The 24336-nt window shown below is 42.9% G+C and overlaps 1 protein-coding gene across 1 annotated transcript in view; it reads left to right on the top strand.

Annotated features, from left to right (window-relative positions):
• Nudt3 (nudix hydrolase 3) overlaps positions 1 to 24336 on the top strand; it is a 42299-nt gene that overhangs the window by 13920 nt on the left and 4043 nt on the right. Inside the window, exons 2-3 of the mRNA XM_090355854.1 lie at positions 9432 to 9542; positions 24284 to 24328. Of these exons, the coding sequence (XP_090211980.1) occupies positions 9432 to 9542; positions 24284 to 24328 (156 nt within the window). The remainder of the gene's footprint in view (positions 1 to 9431; positions 9543 to 24283; positions 24329 to 24336) is intronic.

Genomic DNA, 24336 nt, shown 5'->3' on the forward strand with positions numbered 1-24336 from the left:
AGTAATTCAGTCACATTAATATAGATGTAACTGTTATTTTCATGAAATACAACCATAGTCATATCCTAGAGGGATATGTGGATTTGTTTGGACCTATGTGTAGTCCCTGAACCCTTTTGCTCAAGGCTAATACCTTGAGCACCAGTTTTCCATTATTTATTTATGCATTTATTTATTTATTTATTTATTTTGCTAGTCCTGGAGCTTGAACTCGGCGCCTGAACACTGTCCTTGAGCTTTCCAGGATTACAAGCATAAGCCATCACACCAGCTAGGATTTTTTTGGGGGAGGGGGGGGTGTCATGGGGAACTCAGGGCCTGAGCACTGTCCTTGAACAATTTTTGCTCAAGGCTAGTGCCCTGCCTCTTGAACCACAGCACTAGTTCTGGCTTTTTCTGAGTATATGGTACCAAGGAATCGACCCCAGGGCATGCTAGGCAAGCACTCTACCACTAGGCTATACTGACCTATGATGCTTTTTTTGTGTGTGTGTGTGTCATGGGGCTTGAACTTGGCCTGGGCGCTGTCCTTGAGCTCTTCAGCTCAAGGCTACCAACCTGCCCTCTAGCCAAGCCCCACTTCACATTTTTGCTAGAGGTTAGTTGGAGATAAGAGTCCCTGGTTCTTTCTTTTGTTCTTTTGTGCCTCTTCTGGCTTTGAATCTTGATTCTCAGATCTCAGCATCCCAAGTAGCTAGAATTATAGGTGTGCCCAGCCTTGGGTGCTGTTTATAGACTACATTTAAATTCTTAGTTTACAAGAACAGATTGAGTCCTTTATGTAAGGCACTATTCTAGGTACAGTCATGTTGTTTTAAACTGGACCTGTTCCCTACTTTCCAGGAGGAATGCTTTTCTTTCTCCTCCCTCCCTCCCTCTCCCCTCACTCTCTCCTCCCTCTCCCCTCCCTCCCTCCTTCCCTCCCTCCCTCCCTGTCACTCTCTGTCTCTTCCCCCCCCCCCCCTCTCTCTCTCTCTTTCTTTTCTTTCTTTCTGGGCTTGAGCTCTTCAGCTCAAGGCCAGCACTCTCAGTGTTCTACCACTTTAGACACAGTGTCACTTCTGGTTTTCTGGTGGTTAAGAGTCTCAAAGACGGCTGGGAGTTTGGCCTAGTGGTAGCGTGCTTGCCTAGCATGCACAAAGACCCAGGTTTGATTCCTTGGTACCACATACATAGAAAAAAGTCCAAAGTGGTGCTGAGGCTCAAGTGGTAGAGCTTTAGCCTTGAGAAAGTCCAAGGTCAGTGCTCAGGCCCTGAGCTCAAGCCAGGACTGGCAAAAAAAAAAAAAAAAAAAAAAAAAAGTTCTCAAAGACTTTCGTTCCCAGGCTGGCTTTGAATCGTAAGCCTCAAATCTCAGCCTCATGAGTAGCTAGGATTACAGGTGTGAGCCACCAGCGCCTAGCAAGAATGCTTTTCTAAATTTATGAACTGATTAAATTACTTTCAGCCAGTTCATTTCAGTTGGACAAGTGTCTAATGTAGAGCCAGATAAATTAAAGAGGGGCTGGGAATGTGGCTTGGTAGAAGAGTGCTTGCCTAGTATGCATGAAGCCCTAGGTTCGATTCCTTAATATCATATAAACAGAAAAAGCTAGAAGTCTCACTGTGGCTGAAGTGGTAGAGTGCTAGCCTTGAACAAAAGAAAAGAAGCTCAGGGACAATGCCCAGGCCCTGAACTCAAGCCCCAGGACTGGGGGGGAAGAGGTACAGGGAGGGGAGGGGAGGAAAGAGAAGGAAAAAAAAGAGTAAGAACTTAAAGTATATAGGTAATTAGAGAAAATGTAAAAGAGGCTGTGCTTTAGAGGTACTTTTGGTTTTGTTTTTTGTTTTTTGTTTTGTTTTTGCCAGTCCTTGGGATAGAGCTCTACCACTTGAGCCACAGTACCACTTCCAGCTTTTTCTATGTATGTGGTACTGAGGAATTGAATTCTGGGTCTTTGTGTATGCTAGGCAAGCACTCTACCACTAGGCCAAACTCCAGGCCTAGTGTATTTCATTTTATTTATCTAGCCAGTCCTCAAGGCCTGGGCATTGTTGCTGATCCTTTGCTCAAGGCTACCACTCTACTACTTGAGTAGTCACAACTCTACTTCTAGCCTTTTCTATGCATGTAACTGAGGACTCGAACCCAGGGCCTTCATGCATGCTAGGCATGCACTTTACTACTAGGCCACATCCTGGGCTGTACTTCATTTTAGAGGCATAGTATTTAAGTACACAATCTTGGGTTTTATGAAATGGGTAAGATGAAGTTAGGTAGAAAAGAGGGGTCAACATGTGTTAGGGGAAGAGAACCTAGCATGGCTGAGTATAAGACTGAGTTTAACATGACACCCAGAACATTTGAGTGTGGGTTGGGGCTACTGTCATGACAGGTCAATAAGAATATGGAAGATACCAGCAGGGAAGAAGTTGAGGGCCTAGTGTCTTGATTTAAAGATGGGGACTTTGGGTTGATCTCATGTTGGGCAGCCATAATTGTTCTTCACAGGAAAGGTCTGTGTGAGGGTAACATGCAGAATGAACTTTGGGCTTCTTTCCAGAGAAAATGGTTTGGGGACTGCTATTCTGGAAGTGAGAGCTGTGGTAGCAGTGGGATGGAGTGAAGTAAAGTAGTGATGTTGTGGGCAGATGGGTGACACTGTAGTTGTGTGTTAAAGATATTCTTGGGAGACAGGAAAAAATGGAAGTGTAGTGGAAGAGTTTTGCTTTTTTTTCATACAAAGGTTTTGAGGAATATGTTAACCTCCACAATGCTGCCAGGTAGAAAGTGAGTGAAGTGTACCAGGGAAGTGTGTTGTGATGGTGACCTTTGTGTCCACAGCTGCTGTGGGAGTGATTAGTGAACCGTGGAAAGACATACTTTTTTTTTTTGTCGGTCATGGGGCTTGAACTTGGCCCGGGCACTGTCCCTGAGCTCTTCAGCTCAAGGCTACCATCCTACCCTTCAAGCTCCTCTTCCCGTTTTCTAGAGGTTAATTGGAGATATGAGTCTCAGGTCTTTTTGTGCCCCGGCTGGCTTTGAACCTTGATCCTCAGATTTCAGCCTCCTGAGTAGCTAGGATTACAGGCGTGAGCCACTGTCCTGCTCATTCTATGACACAGCTCTTGCTCTGTAAGTCTTTGTCCTTAATGAACTCCCCTACCCCACCCTCCTGTCAGGGTTTTAACTTAAGGCACCACTGTTTTGCATGTGAGTGTGCATGGTCTTAAACTTATGTACCTCTCTGTCTTACTTCGTGCTCTACCATTTAATCTACAATTCCACTACTTAAGCCACAGCTCCCTCCCAGATTTTTCTGCCTGGGCTGACTTTCAACCTTAATTCTCAGATCTTAGCATCCTGTGTAGTTGAGATTATGGGTATGAGATATCAGTACTTGTCTGGGCCTTACACTCTTGCTCAGTTTTTTCCCTCATGGCTGCCTCTTTACCACTTGATCCATACCTCTAGTCTAACATTTTTCTGGCAAATGGGAAAAAGAGTCTGGAGGACTTCAATGCCTGTGAGTTGGCTTTGAGTCTTGATCTTCCTGCTCTCAAGAGTAATCCTGAGTAACTAGGCTTACAGGCTTGAGCCATGTATAGCTCTCGATGAACTTTTCTTCTATCATGTATCATTTTGGTATTATTATTTTGAATCCTTGCATTTGTTCTGACAAATCTACAAAAAGGAGTTAAATAGAATGGAAAAAAATTAAGCAAAAATGTATTTCTAAAAGGGGCTCAGAGCATGTAAGAAAACCAAACTGGTGGAATGAGAGGCTGTACTACAATTATAGAGCTGTAATCTCTACCAGCTAGCAATATTTCTTGTTCTCTTGTCATCACTAACTGTGACAGATCACGAATCTTGGCACCAGTGCATGTGTATTGTGGGAAGAAGCCTAATCTGGCAGAAACATAGCTATTCTTTTGACAGATTTAAAAATGTCTGCCCCCCCTCCCCCCAAAATGGGGCCTACTTTTTGAAGGCCATTTTATTGTTCATTTTTCAATTATAAAGATTTTCACACCTCTACAGCAAATTTGGTATGCATCCCCTCAGAAGGCCACTAGGTTATAAATTAAGAGTTTGTAAATGCCTCTTGCTGATCGTTTGTCCTCTGCAGTATTGTCTTAATAGGCACACAGTTGTTTGTAGGGAAGAATAATAGATCATTCAGCCTTTCATGTTTTTTCTTTTTTTTTGAATGTTCTCCTGGTATGCTGTAATGATGATCTAGCAGTTGTTTTTGTTGTTGTTTGTTTTTATTATATTTTATTTTATTCTTATATATTTTTTTTTGCCAGTCCTGGGTTGGAACTCAGGGCCTCGCCACTGTCCTTGACCTCTCAAGGCTAGTACTCTACCTCTTGAGCCACAGCACCGCTTCTGGCTTTTTCTTTGTATGTGGTACAGAGGAATCGAACCCAGGACATTATGCATGGTAGGCAAGCACTCTACCACTGGGCCATACTTCTGGCCTGTCCTTTCAGCTATTTTTAAGCTGTACCATCATCACACCGTTCCACAAACAAAATATGGAATATAGAGGAAGTCCCTTTTGGCTGTAGACAGTGATGCAGGGGGAGGGAAGATGAGCAGTGGGAGCAAAAACTATTAGGTTGCTGGGTATTGTCAAAATTAGTACTGTACTCTGATGATGGTTAGGATAGGAGGAACCTTTGGCATTTCTAAAGACAAGATTGATAGCTAGATTAATTTTGAACAGGACATGTGAAAATTATAAAAATGCAATTATAGCGGGGCATGGTTGACTCATGCCTGTAATCCCAGCTACTCAGGAGGCTGAGATCTGAGGATTGTGGTTCAAAGCCAGCCTGTATAATAAAGTCCGTGAGACTCTTATGTGCAGTTAACCACAGGAAAACTGGAAGTGGTGCCATGGCTCAAGGCGTACAGTAGCCTTGAGCTGAAGGGCTCAGTGACAATGGCCCCCCCCCCCAAAAAAAAAGTGTGAACCAGAACTGTGTTTAATGCTTCTATTTTGGATCCACTTCTACAACACTACCAAGACTCCCTAATCTCCCATAACTGCTGAGTTTGCTCCTTATCCTTAAAATACAAGTCTACTACCCTTACTCCTCTTCATAGACTGGGGTGGAAGTTCAGTTATTTTTCACAGCTGTGGGTAGAAGAGTTTTTTGCCCTTTATATTTTTCTTTCCTTTCAGTTATTTTTAATTTTTAGAAATCTTCTTTGTGTAATTTCCTTCCTGTATTACAAGTTACTAAGTTCCAGGGGCCAGGATTTTGGCCTAGTGGTAGAGTGCTTACTTAGCATGCATGAAGAGCTGGGTTCAATTTCTCGGTACTACATACATAGAAAAACCGCAAGTGGTGTTGAAGCTCAAGTGGTAGAGCTCTAGCCTTGAGAAAGTCCAAGGACAGTGCTCAGGCCCTGAGCTCAAGCCCAGAACTAGCAAAAAAAAAAGAAAGAAAAAAGTTACTAAGTTCCAGTAGATTGGAAATAATCAGGATCAAAATTAACTTTCAGAGGGATTGAAGTAGCTCTTTTATCTTCCTGTAGCTCAGCTGTGAATCTGGGAGCCTGGAATAGTCCCAGTGAATGTAGGCATGACTGCTGGCATATCTGCAGCCTCTCAGTATGAATGGCAGTCAGCTCTTGGTCATCCAGAAAAAGTAGAGGCATGTCTAGATCCATGCTGATTTGGGTATTGTGCTTAATCATATGCACTGAACATGCTTCCTTAATTTATTCTATTAGAACCCCTGTGCTGTAGAATAGAAACTACAAGTGTAATCTCTCCATTCAGATGGAAATTCCTAGGACTATCATGAATTACAGCAACTAAAGGAGTCACATTGGGTGGTGGAAAGAACATAGGTTTACAGTCAGATCTAAAGTTCAAGTCTGATTTTTCCTCTATTAGAGTTAGAACTCATGGCCTCATACCCATTCAGCTTGCTTGTTTGGATGGAATTCTACCATGAGTCATGCCTTCAATCCATCTTTTTGCTGATTTTTTTTTTTTTTGGCCAGTTCTGGGCCTTGAACTCAGGGCCTGGGCACTGCCCTTGGACACATTTTGCTCAAGGCTAGTGCTCTACCACATGAGCCACAGCACCACTTCTGGCTTTTTCTGTGTATGTGGTACTGAGGAATAGAACCCAGGGCTTTGTGCATGCTAGGTGAGCACTCAACCAATAGACTATGCTCCCTGCCCTAGCTAATTATTTTAGAGCTGGAATTTTGTGGACTTTTCTATCTGCCCTAGCATGAAACAATAATCCTCTGTGTCTGTCTTCTGAGTAGCTAGGCAAGCCCCAGGACCACCAAAAAAAAGTAAACACAAAGAGGACTGAGCTTGGCTTCTTTGCTATGTGACCCCAAGTGTACAGATAAGGTCATCCAGTCTTCACTTTGAGAGATAGCTACCACTGCTTTGAACTCTGGCCGATTTAGTCCACTATTAATTAACATTGAAACTTCCTACTCTACTTTTATCTAAGTAAGTATGTATATTAAAACAAAGTAATACTAAACCAGAAGTGGAATTGTAGCTTAAGTGGTAGAGTGTTGGCCTTTTAGCCTTGAGCAGAAGAAGCTCAGGGACAGTGCCCAGACCCTGAGTTCAAGCCCCAGGACTAGCAAAAAAATGAACAAATAAAGTAATAGGAAACTATTCAGTATTGATATATCTATGATTTACGTGAAACAATGGGACTGTATGATTGGGATTAATAGAAGAGGACATAATTTATTTTTTTATTTTTTTTGCCAGTCCTGGGCTTGAGCTCAGGGCCTGAGCACTGTCCTTGGACTTTCTCAAGGCTAGAGCTCTACCACTTGAGCCTCAGCACCACTTCCGGCTTTTTTGTATTTATGTGGTACCAAGGAATCGAACCTGGGTCTTCGTGCATACTAGGCAAGCACTTTAACCACTAGGCAAAACTCCCAGCCCCATAATTTATTTTATATATATATATATATATCTATTATTTTTGTGGGTCATGGCGCTTGAACTATGCCTGAGCATTGTCCCTGAGCTCTTCAGCTCAAGGCTACCACCCTACCCCTTGAGCCACAGTACTACTTCTGATTTTCTGGTGATTAATTGGAGATAAGAATCTCCGTTCTTTAGTGCCTAGTGCCTGGTCCCTCTTTTGTACTTTCTGAATATATAGTATGATTTATTTAGGAGTGAAAAAATAAACTTAAAAAAAAATAGAATTAATGGCCAGGAGTTTGGCCTAGTGAAATAGTGCTTGCCTAGAATACACAAAGACCTGGGCTCAATTCATCGGTACCACATACATAGAAAGAGCCAGAAGTGGTGCTGTGGGTCAAGTGGTAGGGTTCTAGCCTTGAGGAAAACAAACAAACAAAAACCAAGGATAGTGCTCAAGCCCTGAGCACAAGAATTAGGAGTCACAGTTCTCGGCACTACACTATGAAATTACAGAATAATAGACTGTTAATGTTGAAAGGGATTTTGAGATTTGTTTTTTAAACAATCTCATTTGGAAACTGTAAAGGTAAAAGTCTGATGTTGTTTTTTTTGAATTTGTATGCTGATTTCTTTCAAAATGTCAAAAATATCATACATTGTGTTTAACATTTTAAAGTAGGTTGAAATGTGCTTAATTATGAAGCTACTTTGGGAGTACAATACCTGCCTTTGTTTTATAATGAATACCTTCTGTATGAATTTTTTTTTTCAGGACTGTATTGAGTGTGTGGCTTGCAAAATTAGCGTATTCATAGTGAGAAGGGATTTTTCAGTGCATTCTTACAGCTCTAGGCCTGGGTGAGGTAAAAATAAGGCAGTTTATGGCTGAACTTAGGGTATGGGCGCTATCACCTGAGCTTTTTGTGCTCAGTGCTAGTGCTGTACCATTTGAGTCACAGCTCCACTTCCAGCTTTTTTAGTGCTTAATTGGAGATGAGTGTCTCACTGTCTTTGCTGTCCTAGCTGGCTTGGAACTGCAATCCTCAGATGTCAGCCTCTTGAGGAGCTAGGATTACAGGCATGAACCACCAGTGCCTGGTGTAGTCTTAACTTTTTTAAAGACGATACACATAGGTGATGAGAACAGCCATTTGCAGAGCATAGCAAGGTATTTGGAAGTGCATGGAATGTTTGGTTCATTCCAAGGGCAGGCATCCTTTATGCCACCAGGATATTACAAAGCTCTCTGGTAGTAATGGCAGTACTGAAGGGCTGTTGAATACCAGGACCTTCTACTATTGGAAACAGGATCACATTAGGTGTATTACTGTGTACATTCTTTACAAACTAACAATATGACTATGCTGTGTCACTGGTAAATCAGGTTTTCAGTGGTGTAAATTACTTTCAGAACTTCAACCTAAAGTATCTGAAACACATCTCCCTTAAAATGGGAATAGTCTTTCCAGAGAGAAGGTAAGGAAAGGAAATTAGACCTATAGAGAAATTATAAACTTTTATTTCAACTAACACCAGAATACTGGTCAAGTTTGAATTAATAAACCTGTCTTTTTAGCCTTTTTTTTTTGGGTGGGGGGTGGGGGGTATGCTGGGGCTTTAACCCAAGGCTTGGGCACGATCCTTAGTTTTTTTTTGCTCAAGGCTAACACTCTACCACTTTGAGTCACAGCTCCACTTTCAATTTGTTTTGGTGTGTTTTTATTTTGTTGTGGTGAGGTAGTGATTAATTAGAGATAAGAAGATTGGACTTTCCTACCTAGGCTGCTTTCAAGCCCTTGATCCTCAGATTTTAGCTTCCTGAATAGCCATGATTGCAGGTATTTACCACTAGCATTTGGCTTATGGTTTTTGTTTACTTTTTTTTTAACCTTTATTAGTCAAACTATATTTTGATATAGACTTTCCCCCCCATTTCTTTTTTTTTTTTTTTTTTGGCCAGTCCTGGGCTTGAGCTCAGGGCCTGAGCACTGTCCTTGGACTTTCTCAAGGCTAGAGCTCTACCACTTGAGCCTCAGCACCACTTTTGGCTTTTTTCTATGTATGTGGTACTGAGGTCTTCATGCATGCTAGGCAAGCACTTTAACCACTAGGCCAAAGTCCTGGCCCCTCCACCCCCATTTCTTGTAAGTGTTGTAGTTGAAGGAGATAAAGGATATTTTTGTACTTCTCTTGTGGATGAGAGCCCTGGGTTCCCAGTGTACATACACCGAGAGCTTAGGATGTAGTGGCCTGTGGCCCTCTAATGGTGCAGGAACTGGGACCCACTGGAATGAGAACCTTGGAGGGAAAATGTTGGACTGTGGCAACAGCTACTGCCCGGTGGTTTCCTTCTGGTCAGCTCTTTCTGCATTTACAGACTCATCAGGAACTGTTGTGGTTTTTGGTCTTTCTGTCATCTTGTTGGGTAGGTGTTCTAAGGGCTGCTTAAACTCTGAATTTAGACGACTATGTCATTTTAATGTTTAACCTACAGTGTTACCTCTGTGTCTTCAGGTGCTGCTTGTGAGCAGTAGTCGCCATCCAGATCGATGGATTGTCCCTGGAGGAGGCATGGAACCTGAGGAGGAGCCAAGTGTGGCAGCAGTTCGTGAAGTCTGTGAGGAGGTATGTATGGAGAAAAAAAGGCCATGACTGCACCTTGTAACCTTGAATCCGTCCTTTCTATGTGTCTATGTATCACCACATTTTTTTTTTTTTGGCCCTGGGCGTCATCCCTGAGCTCTTCTGCTCAAGCTAGAGCTCAACACTTTAAGTCACAACTCTACTTCTGTTTCTTGGTGGTTAATTGGAGATAAGAATCTCTGGGACTTTCCTGTCTGGGCTGGCTTTGAACAGGGATCCTCATAACTCAGCCCTCCTGAGTTCCTAGGACCATAGGTATGAGTTATGTCTTCTTGTTAAAGAGAGCAATGGGTTGTTACTTGGTTCTGTTTATCAGGCTTTCTATGTGGGAAGAAAGTATCTAATACTACCTGATAGTAGTAACTTCCCAAAGATCTTTTCCAACCTGCCTTTGTACCTGAGGCAAAAGATCAGTATCAGCTCTAAGAAATAAGAGGAGCAAGCTAGGGGCTAGTGGCTCATGCCTGTAATCCTAGCTACTCAGGAGGCAGAAATCTGAGGATCACTGTTCAAAGCCAGCCCAGCATGAAAGTCCATGAACTATTTTTTTTGGGGGGGGAAGGTGTCATTGGGCTTGGCCTCTACCTGGGTGCTGTCCTTGAGCTCTTCAACTCAAAGCTACTGCCCTACCCTTGAGTCAAGCCCCACTTCCCATTTCCTAGAGGTTAATTGGAGATAGGAGTTTCAGGTCCTTTTGTGCCCAGGCTGGCTTTGAACCTTGATCCTCAGATCTTAGCCTCCTAAGCAGATAGGATTACAAGCATGAGCCACCACCATGCCTGCAAGTCTTATCTCCAATTAACCACCAGAAAACCATAAGTGGTACTGTGGCTCAAGTGGTAGAATGCTAGCCTTGAGCTGAAGAGCTCAGGGACAGCGCCCAGATCCAAGCCCCATGATCAATCCTTCCCCCTCCTAAAAAAAAAAAAAATCTGGTATTTATTTTGCTTTGTTGTTTTATTTTATTTTGCTATTATCAGGGTTTGAAATCAGGGCCTGTACTTGCTAAGCCTACTTATCCAGATACACTCTACCACTTGAACCACATCCATACTTTGTCTTTTTTTTAAATTATTATTGTATTTTATTGTGGGGTAATGTATAGAGTGGTTACAGTTACATTTGTCAGGTAGTGGATACATTACTTCTCAAATGTTGATACCCCTGTACTTTATTGTTATCAAGGTGATGATGTACAGCAGGATTGCAATTACATGAATCAGGAAATGAGTACACTGTCTCCCTTCACTCTCTTCTGGTCCATTCCTCCATTTCTATATGTTTCATGTATAGTTCTCCGTGTATAGTTTACTTTCATCAGTGTCCAGTGGGCTTCACTGCTATACTTTTTCACATCTAGTATGGCTTTTTAATGAGTATTATGGAGATAGTCTTGTAGACTTTTCTGCCTTGACTAGCTTTGAACCTTGATCCTCAGATCTCAGCCTCCAGAGTAGCTACAATTATAGGCAGTGAGGCACTGGCACTTGGCTGTTTTCCTTTGTGTTTTGTGAATCAGCATACCAGACTACTAGAATCTGGTTTTAGTAGGCTTTTTAGAAGGTTTTGTTTGTTTTTATTTTTTGCCAGTTATGGAGTTGAACTCAGGGCCTAAGCACTGTCCTTGGATACATTTTGCTTAAGGCCAGCACTCTGCCACTTGAGCCACAGTGCCACTTCCAGTTTTTTCTGTGTATGTGGCTCCCAGGAATTGAACCCTGGGCTTCGTGTATGCTAGGTGAGCACTCCACCACTAGGCCACACTCCCGTCCTTTTTAGAAGTTTTGAGAATCTGCTATATTTGAGTATTGCTTGCAAACAAAATAATGTTCTGAAAATTCTTCTTTATGGAGCTACAGATAGAAGTGCTCTTTGAGGACTGAACTGTAGATAGACTGTTTCCATATCCATTTTGAACGTGATGCTCTCCTCAGAACCTTGCCAAAAAAGGCTTTTCCCAGACTTTTAGAATAGATGGACCAACAGAAAGTACTGTATGGAGTTGGTTATAGTGGTACACACCTGTAATCCCAGTATTTGAAAGATAAGAGGATCTTGAGTTTTACACCAGCCTGGGCAGGTAAGATTACTGCTTTTTTCTTTCTTTCTTTTTTTTTTTTTTTTTTTTTTTGTCTGGTACTACTTCTCTTGCTCAAACTGAGGCGAGATTAGTTTGTTTTTTGCTAAGCAGGTACTTTGCCAGTTGAGTCATGCCCTGAGCCTACACAAACTGCTTTAGTTATAGTAACAAGGAGAGAAGCAAGGGCAGGTTCGGAGGGGAGCTAGCCATTCATTTGGGTGACACACATTTTGACAGAGGAGATACAGTTCTGGATTTGGCAGCTGTAATATCCACTTCCTCATTTGGCTGGTGGCTCATATTTGGTAGGTTCCTGACCCACCTCAAGGCAGCAGCTCCCTTGGCAGCTCAGGTCTTCTGTGCATTTGGGAGACTTGTTTTTGGCCTTCGGTCTGTTTCTTCAGCTCCCTTAATGAGTCTGTAAACTGTTTTTTGTTTTTGTTTTTTTTTTAATTTTCTTTATACATTTTTTGCCAGTCCTGTGGCTAAAACTCAGGGCCTGACCACTGTCCTTGGGCTTTCTCAAGGCTAGTTCTCTACCACTTGCGCCACAGGACCTTTTTCAACTTTTTTTAATGCATGTGGTATTGAGGAATCGAACATCGGTCTTTATGCATGCTAGACAAGCACTCTACCACTATGCCAAACTCCTGGCCCTGTTTTTTTTATTATTATTATTATTATTATTATTATTATTATTATTATTATTATTATTTTTAGCTTGGGGCTTTATTTATTTATTTTTATTTTTATTTTTATTTTTATTTTTTGCCAGTACTGGGGCTTGAGTGCAGGGCCTAAGCACTGTCCTTGGGCTTTCTCAAGGCTAGAGCCTGATCACTTGAGCCACAGCACCATTTCTGGCTATTTCTATGTATGTGGACCCCGGAATCAAACCCAGGTCTTCATGCATGGTAGGTAAGCACTCTTACCACTAGACCACACTCCCAGCCCTCTCTATGCTGTTTTTATCCCTTAGTAAATCCTTCTCTTAATAAATCAAATTAGATTCTGTTGATATAGTTAAGAATCCCAAGCAGTGGCTGGTGGCTCACACCTGTAATCCTATCTACTCTGTAGGCTGAAATTTAAGGATCTTCATGCATGCTAGGCAAGCACTTTAACCACTAGGCCAAACTCCCGGCCCCACTGTCTGTATTTTTACTTGGTGTAATAGGTTGTATTTTTAGCTTGTTTGGACACAGCATTATAGATGTTAGAATCATCCTGTCTCTTCATACACTGCATATAATCATGTTATGTTCATAGTTTCTCTTTTTTTTAAGGTACATAGTACTAATTTATAAAAGTCACTAAAGTTGTTCACCTAACATGAATGCTTTTGTTTTTTTTTTGGGGGGGGGGTTAGGGGGTCCTTCCTGGAGCTTGAACTCAAGACCTACGAACTGTCCCTGACCTTCTTTTGCTCAAGGCTAGCACTCTACCATTTGAGCCACAGCATCATTTCTAGCATTTTCTGTTTATGTGGTACTGAGGAATCGAACCTAGGGCTTTAGGCATGCTCGATAAGCACTGTACCTCTAAGCTGCATTCCCGGCCCTGGTGTCTTTATTCTACTACCTTTTTTTTTCTTTTTTCTTTTCTTTTCCTCCTCCTCCTCCTCCTCCTCCTCCTCCTCCTCCTCCTCCTCCTCCTCCTCCTCCTCCTCCTCCGAATGTCTCAAAAACACAGCAAAAGAAATTAAAAGTTTTGTTATTTCTCTTGAGCAGAGAAAGCATATCATAACTGAAAATAGAAGCTGGGTGAGACATTTTTAGAGGACAGAATGAATCCCACAATCTCTGGTGTTAACTTTCGAGCTTATAAGTAAATCAGTACTGAACCCCTGTTTCTGACAGCTGAGAACTTGGAATGGGCCTGCCTTCTCAATTCCAGTTCCAGGGGTGAAAGGAAAACCTTGGCATGGACACAGTCTCTAGTTCAGGGGTTGGCATGATCCCTGTGCTCAGATTTCGCTCTTGCTCGCCTGGCCAAGTGCTGTTTGGCTCTGACCCCAGCACCGGGACACTTTTTTCCTTTTCAAAGGAGCACCTCTCTGCTCCACATTGTCAGGAAATGGCAGCTGGCTGTTCTGTGGTTATCTCCATGTTTGTGTCTAGAGTCAGCCTAAGGAGGATTGAGATTGAATGACTGTCAATTTAACTTGCAAAAACTTAGTAGATGCTGTCTTCATGAAAAGACATATGCATATCTAAGACTTATATTCTTAGTGACCAATTTAGTTTAAATAAATAGGCACCTTAGACTTGGGAGTATTTGTTAGAATGGTTTATAATATTTTAAAAACAGAAGTGGGAGGCTGGGAGTTTGGCCTAGTGGTAGAGTGCTTGCCTAGCATGCACAAAGACCCGGGTTCGATTCCTCAGTACAACATGCATAAAAAAAAGCCAGAAGTGGTGCTGTGACTCAAGTAGTAGCCTTGAGAAAGTCCAAAGACAGTGCTCAGGCCCTAAGCTCATGGCAAAAAAACAAAAAACAGAAGTGGGGGCTGGGAGCATGGCCTCGTGGTAGAGTGCTTGCCTAGTGTGCACGAAACCCTGGGTTCAATTCCTCAGTACTACATACATAGAAAAAGTAGTGCTATGGCTGAGGTGGTAGAGACCAGCCTTGAGAAAGCCCAAGGACAGGGTCCAGGCCCTGAGTTCAAGCCAGGATTGGCAAAAAAAAAAAAAAAAAAAAAAATTGGGCGAGGAGAATTATTGTATAGCTTCTTTCTTTATGGTATGTGAGGGATTCACATGCATTTCCTGCTTCTCTTTCTGTATTTGATGATTAATCTGAACGATTCTCTAATCAGACCCTATACCTCCCTGAGCTCTTCAGCTCAAGGCTACTGCCTTACCCTTGAGCTGTAGCCACACTTCCATTTTCAAGTGATTAAGTGGAGATAAGAGTTTCACGATTTTGTAGTGCCCTGGCTGGGGCTGGCTTATCTCAGCCTCTTGAGCAGCTAGGATTACAAGCATCCTTTTGGGGGGGGGGGCAGTCCTGGGCTTGAGCTCAGGGCTTGAGCACTGTCCTTGGACTTTCGCAAGGCTAGCACTCTACCACTTGAGCCTCAGCACCACTTCCGGCTTTTTGCTATGTATGTGGGGTACCGAGAAATCTAACCCAAGTCTTCATTCATGCTAGGCAAGCACTCTACCACTAGGCCAAACTCCTGGGCGGCTCCCCTCTCCCCCTCCCCCCTCATCCTTTTTTTTTTTTTTTTTTTAGTAATTGTGTCAGAAAGTAGAAAATACTTGTATTCTTGTATTCCCACACATGATTGTGTGGTAGGACTTTGAAAGTCCTACAGAACCATTCTTAGGTACCCCTTCTCTTGTAGGAAATCTAGTAGTCTTGGTTCCTTCCTCTTGAGTACCAGCCCTACCCCCCTCCTCCCACCATCATGAATATCTAAAACACCCAAACACATTTCTACAGTATTCCTCAGGGCAGGCACACTTGTGGAAAAGTGGTGTTTTGTCAGGCATGGGGTTTCCTTTTGTCTCCTAGATCCTAGTTGCTTGGTTACTCAGGCTTTCTTGGTAACTGTGAGGGTCCTGCTATGGGCTCAGTTAGCTGGAATGAAGGGAAGGCACAGGTTATGAGTACAGCAGCACACTGACGGGCAGGTCTGAGATTTCACAAAATAGCTGTAGAAGACTCTGGTGGTAGCCTTCTCTCTGATGCCAAAAATAGATTCTTAGTTGGGCCTTGCTGGCTTACTCTGTAATCCTAACTGCTCAGGAGGCAGCGATGTAAGGACTGCAATTTGAAGCCAGCCCAGGCAGGAAAGTCCGTGAGACTCTATTCTCTAATAAACTGCTCAGAAAATGCCAGAAGTGGTGCTGTGGCTGAATTGGTAGAGCCCTAGCCTTGAACAGAAAGAAGTTCAGAGACCGTGCTCAGGCCCAGAATTCAAGCGCCAGTACTGGGGGTAGGGGGAAAAAGGTGTCTTTCCTAATTACATATATTTTATTGGCATATACTAGCTAAACACAGGGACATGTCATGATGATATTACCATGCATGTGCACCATGTATTTCTATCAGTCCCTTGTCATTCTCCCTTAATCCTGACTCCCTCTTCATAATTTCCAAGAGGTTTCATTGTTCTAATTTCATATCTTCCCACCTAACTGCATTTTTGTCTAATCACTTTTTTTTTTTTTTTTTTTTGTGGGTCATGGGACTTGAACTCTGGCCCTGGGCATCGTCCCTGAACTCTTCAGCTCAAGGTTACCCCGCCCTACCCTTTGAGCCACAACACCACTTCAAGTTTTGTGGTGGTTAATTGGAGATAAGAATTTCATGGTCTATAGTGTCCGGCTGGCTTTGAACCACATTCCTCAGATCTCAGCCTCCTGAATAGCTAACATTACAGGCATGAGCCTTGATGCTTGGCCTTAATTGCATTTTTAAAGGAATCTAAAATTGGAGTTATTAAGCAGGAGTCACCTTGCTTTCAGTAAATATACCCTGATTTCCAAGTTAAGGTAGATCAGGTTTTTGTAAATTCAGTCAGCAGTCAGTTCTATGTATGATTAGCTTAGATGCTGGCAGACTAAAAAAAAAAAATCAGTCTTTGCCCCAAAGAATTGGTATTATAAACAATAAGAGAGTCTAACTTAACGGTACCCTTCTGCTAGCAGAGTTATAGTGTAAACTACCACTAAATTACCATTCAATTCAAATATTTTTTCAATTAGAATAAAAGACAATATATCTTTTTGCTTGATTTATTTGTTATCATAATGAATGCTACCCATTGATGAATAGTTACTTCAGTGGCTAAGTGTAAAGATTAGAATCTACCCTGTAGTACTTAGCTGTTTTTGAGCTAGTTTTTGTTGGAACCTTATTGAATAGAGGTTGAATTACTGGGATAGCAGCCAATCACCTTCTGCTAAATGAATTGAGTCCAGAAGAGTCTTCCAAAACAGTTGTGTTTGCTTTCCCAGCCAGCCCCACATTCCAGGAAAGGATTTTTAGTCATTAGGAAGTATATTCACAGCTTGCTTTGCACAGTTCACGGTGGCTTCTACAAATACTTACCCTTGCCTCTGGAAATTCCATAGTCCTTAAGCTACTGGAAGCCACTTGATTCAAATGGGTCCAACTTAGCTGCCATCTCAGTGAGTGGCTGACATAAATTCAGTGAGTTTGCAAATTGGAGTTATCTCAGCAAAGCATGCTGCACAGGAAGTAAAGATTCCACATGGCTCTCTAAAATTCTGTTGCTACAGTAAATGTAACTTGTTTATAGTTAAGATTAATTTAATAGACAGAGATTTGGCATAATAAAACTTTATAGGTTATAATCTTCAAGCACACCAATCCTAAATGCCTAAAAATGGGAAGTGGGGCTTGGTGGTAGCCAAGAGGTCAGGGACAACACCCAGGCCCAGGGGTAGGGTGGTAGCCTTGAGCTGAAGAGCTGAGGGACAGTGCCCATGCCGAATTCCATCCCCATGACCAACAAAAAAAAATCTCATGGACTTTGGGACTTTAATGACCTGGCTGGCTTTGAACTGGGATTCTCAGATCATAGCCTCCTGAGTACCTAGAATTATAAGAGTGAGACACTGGCCACCCGGCTTGTCTCATTTCATTGTGTTTATCTAAATTCTATTTTGTCTGATTTTTTTTTTTTTGAGGTTAATTGGAGATAAGAGTCTCAGATCTTTTTGTGGGGGTGGGCAGATCTCAGCCTCCTGAGTAGCTAGGATTACAGGCTTGAGCCACTGTGCCCTGTTAAATCTTACATTGTTTGGTGCTGTTTCTGGGGCTTGCATTTGTTTACCCTTTGTCCCTTTTCCTTCTTTGTCTTTCTTTTCTTTTTTTCCAGTGCTGGGCCTTGAATTCAGTTCTTGGGCTTTCCTCAAGGCTAGAGCTCTACCACTTGAGCCACAGCACCAGTCTATGTATTTGGTACCGAGGAATCGAACCCAGGTCTCTGTGATTGCAAGGCAAGCACTCTAGCCCTAGGCCAAACTCCTAGCCTTTCTTTTTCTTTTTACCTTCCCCTTATAGTCACAAGATGACCACAGCAGTACCCTACCTCACTTAGCAAGTGATGACTTCCTTTATCATGGTGGGAAATCTTTCCTACAAACCGCAGGAAACGTTCTCCCAGGAGCCGCTAGCAGAACTGGTTCATCTGAGCCCATCCGTGCTAAGGGTGGTTGGATTCCACATGCTTGCTTAGACATGCCTTCTTTGTATGTTTCAAGCCTGCACATGAACAAAATCTGGATATTTAGCAAGGAGGACAGAAAATGTCTGCATGTCAAACTATCTGTGGCAGTCAATATGCCCACCATTCAGAATGGGGTGGTCCAATGCCAGGTGTGGGACATACCTGTGATCTCAGCACTCTAGCACTCAGGAGGAACTTGAGTTGAAGGACAATCTGGGCTACAGGGAAAGAAACTCTCACAGTTGGGAGTGTTGCCTAGTGATAGAGTGCTCGCCTAGCATGCACAAAGACCCAGGTTCAATTCCTTGGTACCACATACATAAAAGCTGGAAGTGGTGCTGTGGCTTAAGTGGCAGAGCATTAGACTTGAGAAAACCCAAGGACAGTTCCCAGGCCTTGAAGAGGCCCCTGGACTGGCCAAAAAAAACAAGTCAGAGTATGAAATGGCAGCTGCTCTGTACAACACCTTAACAATAACAGCAAAATTATTATTTTTTCTTTAGATTGTGGTTGTTGTATGGCTTATGTGATAAGTATCTGCCTGCCTAGCAAGCTCAAGACCCTAAGTTCAAAGCCAAAATAAAATAGGCAATTGCTTTTTTAAAAAACTAGATTTAAATATTAGAATTGACAGTGTATTGTTATTTGGGCAGTAGCTTTTCTGTTTATTTGTTTTGAGGCAGTCTCTTACTGTGTTGCCTAGGTTGAGCTGAAACCTGAGATCCTTAGCTTCCTGAGTGCTGGGATTACAGGCATGTACACAATTCCTGGCTGATACTGTATCCTTTGAAGTTCAGGAAAGGACTCCATCCATTTGGTTGAACTTGTAGTTGTTTCCCTATTATTTGAGAAAAACAAATTCATGCCAGTACCCTGACTGAACTAAACTTAATGTATTGTGAACTAAATCTTTATGGGCAAGTGTCTGAGCCATCTGTGGGACGGGATCCCTAATTGCATGCACAAATCATATGAAAGATAAAAATAACTTGCTCTCAGGTTGCTAGAGGCAGTGTTGGAGGGAGACAGAGTAGGGAGGTGAAAGTTGGACTCTGGGTCCAGGAGAATTGTGAAAAATAAGACAGTTTAAAAGACCACTTCCTTATTAGGAATCTTCCTCCGTATCAGAATGGGGTAACCAGAATTACTTGTTTTATGGAAATGGGGAAATCTTACTCAGACCCTAATTCATACAAGGCAAGCACTGAGCTCCTCTTCAACCCTGAAATCCTCTTTAAGAGTATTTCTTTTTTTGGGCCGGGAGTTTGGCCTAGTGGTTAAAGTGCTTGCCTAGCATGCATGAAGACCTGGGTTCGATTCCTCGGTACCACATACGTAGAAAAAAAAAAGCGGAAAGTGGCGCTAAGGCTCAAGTGGTAGAGCTCTAGCCTTGAGAAAACCCAAGGACAGTGCTCAGGCCCTGAACTCAAGCCCAGGACTGGCAAAAAAAAAAAAAAGTATTTCTTTTTGCCAGGCACCATTGGCTTATGCCTATAATCCTAGCTACTCAGGAGGCTGAGATCTGAGGATCATGGTTCAAAGATAGCAGGGCAGGAAAGTCCATGAAACTCTTTATTTCCAATTAACAACCAGAAAACTGGAAGAGGCACTATGGCTCAAGGGGTAGAGTGCTAGCCTTTAGCTGAAGAGCTTAGGGACAATGTGTAGGCCTAGAGTTCAAGCCCCATGACTGACAAAAATAAAATAAACTATGTACTGCAGAAATGTATTTCTTTCAATTCCAGAAACTGAGAAGCATAAAATCATGTGAAGATTTGATGTCTGGGATAGGGCTTGGCCTCTACTCCCAAGATGGTGCCTTGTTGTTCTGTGTGAATGAGAGAAAGGGCAGAAAGGGGCCAACCTTCTCATTGAAGCTAAAACCCCAAAATTAAAACTAGTTGTTTTGATACATACCTCTCAAGAGACAGAGATGGAAAGAATCAAGGTTCAAGGCCTGTCTAGCTAAAAAGGTGGAACACCTTTAACTGAAGCTGCAAGGGAGGCAGAAATGGAAGGACTGAAGGTGCGCACGTCCAGCCCTGAGGCAAAAACAAAAACAAAAGGACCAGTTACCTGAAAAATAACTAAAGCAATAGAGGCCTGGAGTGTGGTTTATGTGGTACAGAACCTGTTTAGAAAGCACAGGGTCCTGACTTCAAACCTTAGTAACACTAAAAATAAATAAAGTGATAGAAATGTTTATCTGCCTTTTTTTTTTTTTTGCCAGTCCTGGGCTTGAGCTTAGGGCCTGAGCACTGTCCTTGGAATTTCTCAAAGCCAGAGCTCTACTACTTGAGTCTCAGCACTTCCGGCTTTTTTCTATGTATGTGGTACCAAGAAATCGAACCTAGGTCTTTGTGCATGCTAGGCAAGCACTTTACCACTAGGCCAAACTTCCGGCTCTTATGTGTTTCTTGAGGGCATTGTAGTACTAGAAATTGAACCATAGTGTCCGGGCTTGCTAGAAAAGTTTAGGTCTAGCACTTAAGCCATTTTCAGTTTATTTTTCAGATAGCTCGTGCTTTTGTGAGGCTCACCTACCCAGATAGCTCTCATCCCAGGCCTGGCACAGGGGAGGCAGTGGCAGGTACATGAGTGACCCATGTTAAGAGGTGGTGCAAATGTGCTGGTCTCCTGCATCACAGAAGCAAGATAGTAGATGAATACAGAAGATGGCTACAAAATAATAAAGAAGGGCTGGGAGCGTGGCCTAGTGGTAGAGTGTTTGCCTAGCATGCATGAAGACCCAGGTTCGATTCCTAGGTACTACATACATAGTAATAGTAATTTTAAAATTTAAAAAAAAAATTTAAATTTTATTGTCAGAGTGATGCATAGAGGGGTTAGTTACGTTCGTCGGGTAGTGAGTACATTACTTCTTGAACATTGATCACCCCTTCCCATGTTTTTCTCCCACTTTCCCTCCTCTGGCCCCCTCCCAAGTTGTAAAGTTCACTTCCAACATACTATTTTGTGAGTATCGCTGTTACATTGGTTCACCCTTTGTCCTTTGTCTCATCATCTTGTTTTTCCCCTTCCCTATTTCAAATAAGCAAATAAACATATATACAGTATATATTAATTTTTAATGGGTCCACAGGTAGGTGACATGGCAGTAGTAATCAGAGTGCTAGCTAGCCCTACCCAGGCTCTTCCAGGGATTCTTTTCTGTACCTCTCACCTTCTGTTCCCAACAAATAAACATACAGTATAATAAATGCTGAAAAGACAACCTGCCCCAAAAGGAAGACAGACACTTCATGGATTTATACAACAGCCAAGGAACAGTCACAGCCTGACTAGCTTTGTGTGGTTGGTAGGTAAACCATTGGGAGGAAGATGAATCCAAGGACCTCTCCTAAAGAAGACTAGCGCCAGATGCGGTGCTCACGCCTGAACTCCTAGCTACTCAGGAGGCTGAGATCTGAGGATCTCAGTCCAAAGCCAGCCTGGCACTAAAGTCCATGAGACTCTTATCTCCAGTTAACCACCAGAAAACCCGAAGTGGCTCAAGGGGTAGGGCGGTAGCCTTGAGCTGAAGAACTCAAGGACAACGCCCAGACCCAGAGTTCAAGTCCCATGACTGACAAAAAAAAAAGACTAGAGGATGAAAGGATACCAGGAGTGGAGTGAATTTAAAAACAACTGGACTTAGACAGGAAACAGCATGCCAGCAACTCTGGTTCCCTGGCTACCATATCTCCCTCAAATACCAACTAGTATACCCCAGGTCTGGCTCAGGAGACTTGAGAACCTCTCAGAAAATAAATTCATGAATTTACCTCAGAGGAAAAGGAGTATGCTCTTCAGATGTCATAGAGCAAATGAAGAAATAATTTTAAAAACAAAAGCTGGGAGCCGGGAGTTTGGCCTAGTAGTAGAGTGCTTGCCTAGCATGCACGAAGACCCGAGTTCGATTTCTCGGTACCACATACTTAGAAAAAGCCAGAAGTGGTGCTGAGGCTCAAGTGGTAGAGTTGTAGCCTTGAGAAAGTCCAAGGACAGCGCTTAGGCCCTGAGCTCAAGCCCAGGACTGGCAAAAAAAAAAAAAAAAAAAGCTGGGCACCAGTGGCTCAAGCCTATAAACCTAGCCACTCAGGAGGCTAAGTCTGAGGATTGTGGTTCAAAGCCAGCCAGGGCAGAAAAGTCCTCATGGAACTCTTAACCTCAGATTAGCTACTGGAAACTAGAAGTGGCTCAAGTGGTATCGTGATAGCCTTGAGCACAGAGAGGCTCAAGAAATAGTGCCAAGGCCCTGAGTTCAAGCCTCGCAAAAAAGGGGGGCAGGGAGTATAGCCTGGTGGTAAAGTGCCTGCCTAGCATGCATGAAGCTCTGGGTTTGATTCTTCGGTACCACATACACAGAAACAGTTGGAAGTGGTGCTGTGGCTCAAGTGGTAGATCACTAGCCTTGAGAGAGCATTAGGCCCTGAGTTCAAGCCCCAGGATTGTGGGGGGGGGGATCAACTGCTTGTTGCTCACATCTATATTCCTTACTGCTGAGACTTGCAGGATTTCTACTCAGTCAGCACAGACAGAAATTTCAGAGTCCATCTCCACAATAACCAGTAAAAAGTGGCACTGGACAGACCAGGAGTGTTGCCTGGTGGTAGAGTGCTTGCCTAGCATGCACAAAGACCTGAGTTCGAGTCCTTTTACCAGAGACATAAAAAAGCCAAAAGTGGTGCTGTGGCTCAAGCCGTAGAGCTCTGGCCTTGAGAAAGCCCAAGGACAGTGCTCAGGCTCTGAGTTTAAGCCCCAGGATTGGCAAAAAAAAATAAGTGGGACTGGAGGTACAGTTGAGGTAGTTAGAGCACCAGTCCTAATCAAGAGCTCAAGGCCTGATTAATGAGGGGGAATCATGGAAACAGAAGTATATGTAGTAGGGGGCCAGGAGTTTGGCCAAGTGGTAGAGTGTTTGCCTAGCATGCACAAAGACCCGGATTCGATTCCTCAGTATCACATATACATAGAAACAGCCAGAAATGGTGCTGTGGCTCAAGTGGTAGAGCTCTAGCCTTGAGAAAGCCCAAGGACAGTGCTCAGGCCCTGAGTTCAAGCCCAGGACTGGCAAAAAAGGAGGAGGAGAAGGAGAAGAAATAGTAGTAGTAGTAGTAGTAGTAGTAGTAGTAGTTGTAGTAGTATATGTAGTGGAAATAGAAGTATGTGGAAAGGGCAGTAGAATTGAAGGAGATCTTGCCAGGCAGTAATGTGGCTCACACCTGTAGTCCTATCTGTTCAGGAGGCTGAAATCTGGGGATCACAGTTCAAAGTCAGCCCAAGCAGGGAAGTTCATGAGACTCCTCTTCCAGTTAACTGCCAGAAAGCCTGAAGTGGCACTGAGGCTAAGTGGTGGTGCTAGTGCTGAGCAAGATTTTGAGCTCAGAGACATCACCTAGGCCCCACGTTCAAGCCCCACTACCAACAAAAGAAAGAAGGGAAGAAAGGAACAAAGAAAAAACAAATCTTGAATATACTTGAAAATTTCTGAATTGGAATAGACTAAAAGGTTATTAATCTGTACATTTGGAAGGTACAGATATAAAAATTAAAGGAGGACAATGGAAGACAGTAGGTTTTTATTAAGAAAGTCTGAGCAGCCACTGAAGTTGCCCTGTTCTCTGCTCTGTCCATCATTTTATTCTGTCAGTGACCTGTCAGGAGGAAGTTTCATTGACTTACACTCTGCTGAGGTCCTGCAGACTACTGACCTGACCAGGATTTTGCCTGTATTCTGCCCCAACACTGTTTTCTGTCTCAAGTTAGACTTCCAAGGTGGATTTGTTGTATGAATGAATGATACATGGAATAATGCATGTTTCAAAATATTTTAGACATACCTTTATTGGCCTTGATAGTTTGGCCAGCTTTTCAGTGGGAAGAGAGACTAGCATTGCTGAGAGGGTCTTCTCCCCAATGTGTGCACTGCCAGCTGAACTCTTGCTTTTTATCTCTGATTTGATTTGTCATGGGGCTTGAACTAGGCCTGGGCACTGTCCCTGAGCTCTTCAGCTCAAGGCTACAGCCCTACCCTTGAGCCAAGTCCCACTTGCGTTTTCTAGAGGTTAATTGGAGATAAGAGTCTCTGGTCCTTTTGTGCCTTGTGCCGGGGCTGGCTTTGAACCTTGATCCTCACATCTCAGCCTCCTGAGTAGCTAGGATTACAGGCGTGAGCCACCACGCCCTAGCTTATCTCTTCTTTTATAATGCTCTTTAAGAAGACTTAGAATGAAACCAGCACCGTGGGGGGAGGTGGAGGGGAGGGTAATGGGTACCAAGACATGTGAAAGGGTATCAATGTATGTGAATTAATGCACCTTCTATCTGGCAAATATCGTGTAACCCTTTTATTAATTACAATAAAAAATTTAAAAAAAGAATGAAACCAGCACCATAACAATGTCAATATGTTAAGTTTTCTTTTTCCTGTTTCAGGCTGGAGTAAAAGGGACATTGGGAAGACTAGTTGGAATTTTTGAGGTAAGTCT

The sequence above is a fragment of the Megascapheus bottae genome, chromosome 22 (genome assembly GCF_031878675.1).
Source record: "Megascapheus bottae isolate mThoBot1 chromosome 22, mThoBot2.hap1, whole genome shotgun sequence".
NCBI lineage: Eukaryota > Metazoa > Chordata > Mammalia > Rodentia > Geomyidae > Megascapheus > Megascapheus bottae.